The sequence below is a fragment of the Archocentrus centrarchus genome, chromosome 17 (assembly GCF_007364275.1).
Source record: "Archocentrus centrarchus isolate MPI-CPG fArcCen1 chromosome 17, fArcCen1, whole genome shotgun sequence".
In the NCBI taxonomy this organism is placed as follows: Eukaryota; Metazoa; Chordata; class Actinopteri; order Cichliformes; family Cichlidae; genus Archocentrus; species Archocentrus centrarchus.
The window spans coordinates 31,000,496-31,010,842 of record NC_044362.1 but is presented as its reverse complement, the minus strand read 5'-3'; the positions used below and the strand labels follow the sequence as shown (position 1 = coordinate 31,010,842).

Below are 10,347 nucleotides of genomic sequence, written 5' to 3'. Positions count from 1 at the left end.
AGCATTCACAGTATTGTTCTTGTACTCCAAAAACCTTCGGTCGCTAAAAACTCAAGCAGCGTTTGGGCTACAGACACCGTTCTGGTATCAAAACATGCAGCCCGTTCTGGAGATTTATGCTATTACTTTTCTTTTTTGTAACCTTTATACTTTTTAAGATATTGAACTTTTTATAATCTTAATTTTTGCCATTCAAAATGAATGGGGAAGTTTGAAATCCTTTTCAAATCCTTTCAGGCTTTAAAAGCTAATAACTTCAGCATACTTTCAGCTAGAAAAACCATTTAAGCTTTAAAATAAAGCCAAGCCTTTCAGCTATCCATCAGCCCAGCTGTGCTTTGAAATGTAATAAGTTCAGCATACATTCAGCTAGAGACACAATTTAAGCTTTAAAATAAAGCCAAGCCTTTCAGCTATCCAGCTGTTCAGCAATTCAGCAGTTCAGCTGTTGAAGCTCATTCAGCAAATAAAGTTTCAGCTCTTTGAAGCATTTCTTAGCATTTCAGCTGCAATCTTTCAGCTTGCAGCATTCACAGTGCATTTTCTTCAGGAAATGCTTTTTCTAGTGCTACTTTGAGCTGCTCCCTTATTCACAAAGGGCCAAAGCTCTGCATATTTAATTTGGCACATTCATTTTTACTGGGATGTCCTTCCTGATGCAGCCTCAGAGGGGTTTGTGTCACTTTGATGTTTAACATTAGCTAACTTAATCAGCAGAGCAGAGCAGTGTGTGGAGCTCTGCTGACTGTGACCTGAGAGTGGAGCGCACAGCCAAGAGTCCAGAGCCAGACCTTTTAGCATAGTTAGCAAGCTAGAAGACCATAGAAGCTAGCAGGCTAAAAGAACATAGAAGCTAGCAGGCTAGAAGACCATAGAAGCTAGCAGGCTAAAAGACCATAGAAGCTAGCAGGCTAAAAGACCATAGAAGCTAGCAGGCTAGAAGACCACAGAAGCTAGCAGGCTAGAAGACCACAGAAGCTAGCAGGCTAGAAGACCACAGAAGCTAGCAGGCTAAAAGACCACAGAAGCTAGCAGGCTAAAAGACCACAGAAGCTAGCAGGCTAGAAGACCACAGAAGCTAGCAGGCTAGAAGACCACAGAAGCTAGCAGGCTAAAAGACCACAGAAGCTAGCAGGCTAAAAGACCACAGAAGCTAGCAGGCTAAAAGACCACAGAAGCTAGCAGGCTAAAAGACCACAGAAGCTAGCAGGCTAAAAGACCACAGAAGCTAGCAGGCTAGAAGACCACAGAAGCTAGCAGGCTAGAAGACCACAGAAGCTAGCAGGCTAGAAGACCACAGAAGCTAGCAGGCTAGAAGACCACAGAAGCTAGCAGGCTAAAAGACCACAGAAGCTAGCAGGCTAAAAGACCACAGAAGCTAGCAGGCTAGAAGACCACAGAAGCTAGCAGGCTAGAAGACCACAGAAGCTAGCAGGCTAGAAGACCACAGAAGCTAGCAGGCTAGAAGACCACAGAAGCTAGCAGGCTAGAAGACCACAGAAGCTAGCAGGCTAAAAGACCACAGAAGCTAGCAGGCTAAAAGACCACAGAAGCTAGCAGGCTAAAAGACCACAGAAGCTAGCAGGCTAAAAGACCACAGAAGCTAGCAGGCTAAAAGACCACAGAAGCTAGCAGGCTAAAAGACCACAGAAGCTAGCAGGCTAAAAGACCACAGAAGCTAGCAGCTACACTGTTGGGCACTGTTACCAAAATAAACACGGCCTCTGCCATTTCTACCATAATGCTCTGCCTGTGGTTTAACAGGGCACCAGTAATGGAGTGATCTGGAGGGTGAAATCAGCTAACTTGTACGTTTTTGTAGTTAAGTGATGAAAAGTGTGTCTAATGGAAATGCAGCTGTTGTAGTTTAACCTTTGCAAACTGATGAGAACAAAATCTGTGAAAGAGGAAGGTCTGCTGATTTAAGGCCTAACAGATAGTTTGTCTTTTATAACTTAGATGAACCCATTTTATGATGTTTTTTAACAAGATTGATTTGATTCAATCTTATCAAATCTGTTCTCTGTGTCTACAAACAGACGGCCTGTATATGAAATCTTTGATCATTTACAAAATGTAGTCCTCTGAATGAAAACTGTTTTTCATTTAAAATTCTAGTGTTTAGCAGCACTGTGATAGTATTAAATGTTATAGTCCTAAACTAAGATTTACATTACTAAGATCAGAATACAGCAATCTCATTGGTGTCATATTACAGCAGTTGTTATACACAGTAAACCAAAAAGAAAAGCTGAACATAAATTTTCTGTGGGCATTTTTAAATGATTTCTCCTTCATTTTAAACTTTATTGAACAAGAACAGTAGAGAGTCACAGGAACAAGAGGGAATGACATGCAGGAAAAGGTCCGGGGCAGAATTGAACCCACACCCCTGCAGCCTTTCAGCATGTGGGCACCTGCTCAGCCAAGTGCACTACAGCAGCATCCTCTAAGTTGCTTTCATATCTGCCCATTTTATCCATAATTACTTTACATTTTGATGGTGTTTGAAATGAGCTTCTCCAGTGAACCTGCAGCTTCACCACGTGTAATTAAAGCCCTGCAGCCAGCACAGGTAAGCAGGAGCTGTAATACAGACTGGGGCATATTTATGCTAACAGGAAATTTACAGTAGTTAAAACAAGTGTTTCCAAAATTTTAGAAATAGTTAATAGTTACATTTAAATGAGTCTCCTCAAAATTAAATAAATCATTGATTCAGCAGCACGACCTGAGTAAAAGGGTTTTAAAAGTCAATGAACAACTTCCAGCTAAGCTCCAGGTTACTAAAATTTTAGTTATCAGCAAAAATATTTCCTGTAAAGGCAACAATTCAACTTACTTGAACAATTAGTTTTACTTTAATTTTTTTGTAATCACTGTCCATGCTTTTGGATCCATTTTCAAAGGTTCTTATTAGTTTAAAAACTGATAAGATTGTGGACAAAAATGAGCTGAGGAGCTTCAAGCTCCTCTACATCCCTGTTAGCAGGATGAAGGCGCCCTCTTGTGGTGAGCATCAGTTTTCAGATTTCAGTTGTTAACCTGCAGGAAGACATGGAAACCTTCACTGAGCCTCCAGCAGCTTCAACAACATCAGCAAAGATTTAAATATGTATAATATCAAACTTTGATTTATTAGAATAACCTTCAGTTTGTTCAAACATTAAAAATTCAACAGAATAAAATGATCAAATTCCTCGAAATCATTAAAATCATGATTATAGATTCTTGTTTCTGGATTCTGAAAGAAAATCTGCCAAACAGATAAATGTAAATGTAATTATAGATTTCTGTACAAATGTACAAAGTGATGAGAACAAAATCTGTGTGATAAAGGAAGGTCTGCTGATTTCTCTGTTAAGGCCCATGAAGAGGAAGAAAAACTGAGATACAGATTTAAACCCACAACAATATGAAAGACTTCAGTCTATTTCAGCTTAATCAACTCAGCAGAGTCGCCAAAATTATAATAAAGCCTCAGTCCAGCATAGAGCGGCTGAGTGAATGTGGTCTGGACTCTGTGGAGCAGAGTCATGGTTTCAGAGACGCTGTAGAAGGACAGAATACCTGCTCTGTGATCCAGGTACACTCCTACTCTGGAGGACCGAGGACCTGAGACAGGAGTTTGGATGTTGTTGTACCAAAATGTAAAACTGTTGTTGTTACAATCTAAATACCAAGACTTGTCATTATGTCCAAAACAACATTCATTCCCATCCCCTGCTCTGCTGATATTCTTGTATGCGACTGCTACAAAAACTCCTCCTCCTCTCCACTCCACCTCCCAGTAACAACGTCCAGTCAGACTCTCTCTGCTCAGGACCTGAAACCGTACAGCAAATCTGTCTGGATGATCAGAATAAGACTGTTGTTGATTCATTAATGTTACTTTTCTGTTCCCCTCTGATACTAACAGACATGTGTTTGCTGTGTTTGGATCCAGTGTGATTTCCTGTGAATATTTTAAGAATTCAGCTCTGGTCTTTGGCTCTGGTGGATCTGACAGTAAAACATCCACTTCAGTGACTGTCAGTGAGATGTTTGTCCGTTCCTCTCTCAGGATGTCCTGTAGTTTCTCTCTGAGCTCTGACACAGCTGCTGTCACATCCTCAAAGTATCTCAGAGGACGGATATTGATGCTGGATGAGTGTGTAGACTCACTGAGTGCTGACAGTGAGGGGTAGTTGTGTAGAAACTGGATGTGATCCTCTGTGTGTGAGAGCTGCTTCAGCTCAGCGTCTTTCCTCTTCAGCTCAGTGATCTCCTGCTCCAGCTTCTCCTGAAGCTCTTTGACTCGACTCACTTCAGTTTCCTGCTGGGATCTGATCTGCTGCTTCACATCAGAGCTTCTTTTCTGGATCACACGGATCAGCTCAGTGAAGATCTTCTCACTGTGCTCCACTGTTTTATGAGCAGACTGATTGATGGCCTCCACCTCCTGTTGAAGCAGCTTCACATCTTTCTCTCTGTCCTGGATTCTCTGCTGGATGTTTAGTCGACTCACCTCGAGCTCTCTCTGCCTCTCAGTCCTTTCTGCTGCAGCTGAGACTGTGTGGTGGCCTTTATGTTCATCCACAGGGCAGAGATAACAGATACTCTGCTGATCAGTACGGCAGAACATCTTCATCACCTCATCGTGACGAGAGCAGATGTTCTCCTGGAGCTTCTTAGAGGGCTCCACCAGCTTGTGCATTTTAAATGCAGAGGATTTGTAATGAGGCTGAAGGTGTTTCTCACAGTAAGAGACCAAACAAAACATGCAAGACTTCACAGCTTTCACCTTCATCTCAGTGCAGAAATCGCAGGCCACATCTTCAGGTCCAGCATAGCAGTGATCAGCAGGAGCAGCTTGGAGTCCAGTCTTCTTCAGCTCCTCCACCAACTCTGCAAACATGAGACTTTTCACCAGGACAGGCCTCGGTGTGAAGGTCTGTCTGCACTGAGGGCAGCTGTAGATTCTCGTCTCCTCTACATCCCAGTAGCCTTTAATACAGTTCATGCAGTAGCTGTGTCCACAGGGAATAGTCACCGGATCCTTCAGTAGATCCAAACAGATCGAACAGCAGAATCTTGTTTGGTCCAGATGAACTCTTTTCGTCGCCATTTCTCCTCGTTAACTGTGGACACACTGAGAGCTTCACTCCTTTGTTTCCTGTTTATCCGCTGATCTGCGTTTGAATGGCGCCTTCAGGTCACGAGATCAGTGAGGGGGAGGGCCCAGAGAGGCGCATGCGCACAGGCAAGCATTCAGAGCAGGACGGTTTGTCTTAAAGACGCAGTACGACCTCATTTAAACATGTGGACATAAAGTGTGCAACCAGCAGCTTTTAAAGTCATAAAATCAAAGTGATGCAAAACTAAAATTGTAGGTTTAGTAAAACTTTACTTTTATCCACCTGTGCAGCATTTCTAAGCAGCACAGAGAGGAAACAAAACTGTATTTAAAACAACTTTAAACTATATAAACTGACAGTAGCTCATAATATAATTTTAGGCAGTGATTTTTAAATGTATTTGTTCATTTCTGTGTTTCAGCTGATGCACAGTCACCTTTTAGTTACACACCTGAAGATCAGGGAGGGGGAGGAGCCAAGAAAAGCAAACAGAAGCACGAGATTTGCAACTTTTATCTTAAACGGTCAGTGTGAGCTTTGTGTGTATTTAGATCCTTTGCTGAAAATTCAAAATAAAATCAAAATAAAACCAATACAGAAAAAGAAGTAAAAATGTGCTTTAATCCACCTCTATAGCATTTATAGCAGTGCAATCATTTATCCTGATATAAAATGTTAGTAGTAGTAAGATAAGATAAAATAAATCTTTAATCATCCCACGATGGGGAAATATGCATATTACAGCAGCTAAAGTACAGAGAAGCAGGATGTCATAAAATAAAATTACATAGAAAACACTATATATAGAAAAATATATATCAATGCACATATACATCAAAACACTATGCACAGATACCAAATAGCTATATAGCTGAGGGGTGGGGGAGGTGGCCAACGACTCAGAGTCAAATCTATTGAAAAGCAGATTCAGGTCGTTAGCCCACCCCCGGTCAGTGGCTCCTCCATTGTCCTTGAAGTGGCCACAGATGTTATTCATGTTTCTCCAGACTTTGTTTTGTTGGAGCTGTTCCTCCATCTTCCTCCTGGAGCTTTTATTTGCCTCTCCAGATCTTGTATCTAAGATCCTTTTGCGCTCTCCTCAGTTCCTCTTTGTCTCCAGATCTGAAGGCCCTCTACTTCTTCTCGTTCAGCAGGGCCTTCAGCTCTGGGGTCTGAAGGGAGGAGTGTAAATAAGCTGCACACTAGACATACCATAAATATAACAACTTTAAAACAAAATATAGCATCAAGTAGCATATCACAGCATTAATCTTCACAACAAGGTGAAGGTGTTGAAATAACACTGCACAGCAGAGAAACAACAAAATCACATGCCAATGATTTACTGGAAAAGAATGTGTGTTTTGGTCTGATGTTTTGTGTCTACAGGACCCAGATGAGGCCGTTAACAGGCGACAGTGAAGGGCTCAGAAGAAAGAACTGATAAGCGTGCTACACGTGCAAGGCAACATCTTGCATATTTCAATAACTGTGTAACTGTGTCTAAGTCTGTGTATAAAAGTTGAAATAAGATAGAGAGCCGGGTCAGACTTGTGTGAAGCTGCACCAACTGACTACATTAGGCAGCTCCAACAATTCTGAACCAGATTAATCTGTAAACTGTTTGAAATGGCTTTATTAAATTTAATAATTGGACTCCTTTTTCCGTTGTTTGGTGTCATTCCTGTTCGATAAACGAACACGCAGAAACCTAAAGGCTTTAAGATTTTCTCTTAAAATTGTAAATTCCTTCAGGTCACCCACGGTTTATTGTTGGAGAAGCACCGTACCTTCTTGGTTGGCACAGTGTTCTTCACACAGAAGTTCATGCAATCAGTGATGCAGTGGGTGAGGGTGTCAGTGTCCTCGCTGTGAGGCCTGCAGAGTTCCTGCCAGTCTGTACATTCAAAACAGTCTCTCAGGGCCTCACTGCAGTCCTCAGACCACAGAGTTATCACCTTCTTGGTGGGGGGTTTCCTCCTCACCATGGGGGTGTAGGTGGGGTGGAGAATGACCAGGTTGTGGTCTGAGTGGTCAAGATGGGGGGAGGGGTGATGAGCTGTATGACTGATCTTCTCACGGCCTCTGAGGCCCCGTTTACACAACAACAGAGTGAATACACTGTGTTTTGGAAACGGCTGACTCACACAATCGCACTATGGTTGTGACCGCCACAGTTTTCCACGCATGCGCACATTGATAAACAGTATCTGCAGATTCACGAGTGCTTCTTGTGCTTTTCTTGTGTTTTTGCCGTTTTGTAATTCAGTGTTGTGTGCAGCAGCGATCCATCCTCATCGTCAGTCCACACAAAACCGCTCACATTGGCCATTTTGTAAATAATGAACAATTTGCCGCGGTTCCTACTGTGTCTCTCCACGCATGCGTGTCTTGCGTAAACAAGCTTTCCAAAAAGAAAACATCGCCACTTGCTGGCCTGTCATGGGAACGACATCGTTTTCAGCGTTTCACGCGTCTCCGTGTGAACACAGATCGTTTCTGAAACGCTGCCGTGTAAACGGGGCCTAACAGTGGACTCATCTCTGTGCTCGTCCTGTTAGATCTCAGTGCAGCTTTTGATACTGCTGACTGTAACATTTTATTACAGAGATTAAAACACATTGTTGGTATTAAAAGAACTGCAGCGGTTTGAATCATATCTACCTGAAATATTCCAGTTTGTACATGTAAACAGGGAGTCTTCTTCATACACAAGAGCTAATCATGGAGTTCCATAACGTTCTAAGCTGAGACTCATTACTTTTTACATTATACATAATAGAAAACACGCCATACATTTTCATTGCTATGCAGATGATACCCAGCTTTATTGATCCATGAAGCTGGCTATAATCTGCTGTGCTATGATGCAGTCTGAATCCTGACTGAAACAAACCTTTCCTTTGCAAATTATCATTTAACTGTTTGAAAACGACTCTTTCTATTCATTTTTAAATGAAAGAAAGGTGACAAATCAGTTTATAATTGTCATGGTAACCAACTGGGCTGGGCCCACAAAGCAGACTTAAACAACTGATTGTGCAGAAAAAGCAGTTTATTTGCAATGAAAGTGAAAGGTGTGGTGACACGGAGTCTGGGCTGGTGTACAAGTGTGCCTGACAATTCAGGACAGTCTGTGAAACCTCTGTCAGGAGGGAGAAGGAGAAATAGTGCACACAAGTTTGAATGAGTCAGCTGGCTGATGATACCACATTATTGTTCACAGATATTACCCAAGTTCCTGTTGCTGTCCAGATAATTGTGTCATGGTCCTGGGCCGGTGGGCCAGTATTCTATGTTCTTGTTATATTGTTCTGTTTTATTATGGTTTCACTGTTTCTGTTCCCCTGTGTTCTGTTGTGCTGGTGTCAGTTATCCTTCTGTGTCAGTATTCCCAGGTGTTAAGCCGGTGTGTACTCTGTTAGGTTATTTCCTGTTTTATTTTGGTAGGTGTTTTGTCTTTGTGCTTTGGGTTTAGTTTTGCTTCCTGTGTTTCCCTCCCAGATGTTTCCCATTTGCCAGTTACCTGCTGTGTACATATTGTCGGTGTTTTCACTTTGTCCTCGTCGTGTCGTCAGTTAACTTTAGTTGTTAATCCTGTCGTGTGTTCTGTAGCTGTGTGCACTATGTCTATTTCCCGGTTTAGTTTAAGTTTATGTCATGTTGCCAAACCACATTATTAAAGCCTTGGATTTCAAGTAAGCTTCTTGCCTCCTGAGTCCTGCCTTTGGGTCCTCTGCCTTGCCTGCCACAGCCAACCTTGACAAATTGATCTGTTCTCTGCAGCTTCTGGACTCTGCTTAAAGCTGAAGAAATGTGAACTACTTCCTGTCAAAGACTGTGATGCTACTCATGTTCACAACATACCAATCAGAGCCAAAACCGCTTATCTTGGGATCAGCATGATGAAAAATCAGATAGATGTTCTGAAAACTTTCATCTGATTATTGATAAGATGAGGAAAAACTGTGAGCGATGTCTTCAAAGAGATTTATGGCTGAAAGGACGAATTCTGCTGTCAGAGGCAGAAGGATCGTCTCGTCTAACATATGCAGCTGTTCCTGTCTGTCCACAAACAGCTCTGTGATACTATTGATAAATTATTGTTTCATTTTATTTGGAAAAACGAGACACGTTATATTACAAACAGCTGTGATTATGAACACTTATGATTGTGCTTAAACTTTCTTGATTTTACTGCCCTTAACAAGACCTTTAAAATCAATTGGATTAAACAGTTTTTACATAACTCCACATCTACTTGGAACTTTAGACCTAAATATATTTTCTCTGCCATTGGAGGCCTTGAATATGAACTTTTATGTGATTATAAAATAGACAAACTTCCCCTAATCCTGTCAAATTTACATAAGCAAATGTTGTTGGTGTGGTCATGAATTTATAAACATAACTTCTCTCCACATAGATGCTTCATTTGGAACAATCAGCAGATAAGATACAAAAATAAATCATTATGTTTTAATGTGTGGTTTGATAATCAGATAATTTTAGTATCACAGTCACTAAATGAAAATGGAAATCTTCTAAATGATGCCGAGTGTCTTCAGACATTCCTGTTATCCTAAAAGGATTTGCTGATGTAATGGATGCTGTTCCCTCTGGTATCCTGACACTGTCACTCTACTGCCCCCTTCTGGTCAGAAGTAACCCGTTATGTTCAAATGAAGATTGATTTTTCTGGAGTTTGGAGCGATGTGCTGTTTGGTTTCCACAATGTCAAAAGTCACAAAAAAAAAAGAACTTTATGTTATAAATCTGATAATAATTTTGTTCTGCTCTAAACATGAACTCTGACCTTTGTGGTGTTTCAGGAGGAAAACTGCTTCAGTTATTCTCTCAGATTAGTTTCACATTTTCAGATCTGAGTGAGATCCTGGAATGAAGACAGAAGAAAAGACTTTGTTCAAACTTTGATTTATTAGAATAACCTTCAGTTTGTTCACACATTAAAAATTCAACACAATCAATGATCGAATTCCTCGTAATCATTAAAATCATGCTTATAGATTCTTGTTTCTGGATTCTGAAAGAAAATCTGCCAAACAGATAAATGTAAATGTAATTATAGATTTCTGTACAAATGTACAAAGTGATGAGAACAAAATCTGTGTGATAAAGGAAGGTCTGCTGATTTCTCTGTTAAGGCCCATGAAGAGGAAGAAAAACTGAGATACAGATTTAAACCCACAACCATATGAAAGACTTCAGT

The 10,347-nt window shown here is 41.1% G+C and overlaps 1 protein-coding gene across 2 annotated transcripts; it reads right to left on the bottom strand.

Annotated features, from left to right (window-relative positions):
* Positions 1-2,295: 2,295 nt before the first annotated feature.
* On the bottom strand, positions 2,296-5,143 carry LOC115795345 (tripartite motif-containing protein 16-like). Of its 2 annotated transcripts, XM_030751191.1 has the most exons (2): positions 4,406-5,143; positions 2,296-4,342 (listed from the first exon to the last, which is right to left on the bottom strand). In XM_030751191.1, exons 1-2 carry the CDS (start codon positions 5,105-5,107, stop codon positions 3,431-3,433), a joined length of 1,614 nt encoding a protein of 537 aa, XP_030607051.1. In that variant the 5' UTR covers positions 5,108-5,143; the 3' UTR covers positions 2,296-3,430. The 2 variants fall into 2 exon arrangements, with proteins under 2 accessions (XP_030607051.1, XP_030607050.1); XM_030751190.1 differs by having other exon boundaries at positions 2,296-5,143.
* Positions 5,144-10,347: the final 5,204 nt, after the last annotated feature.

Coding starts and splice junctions, on each gene's coding strand:
- LOC115795345 (XM_030751190.1), bottom strand. CDS start 5,107: ATGGCGACGAAAAGAGTTCATCTGGACCAAACAAGATTCTGCTGTTCG.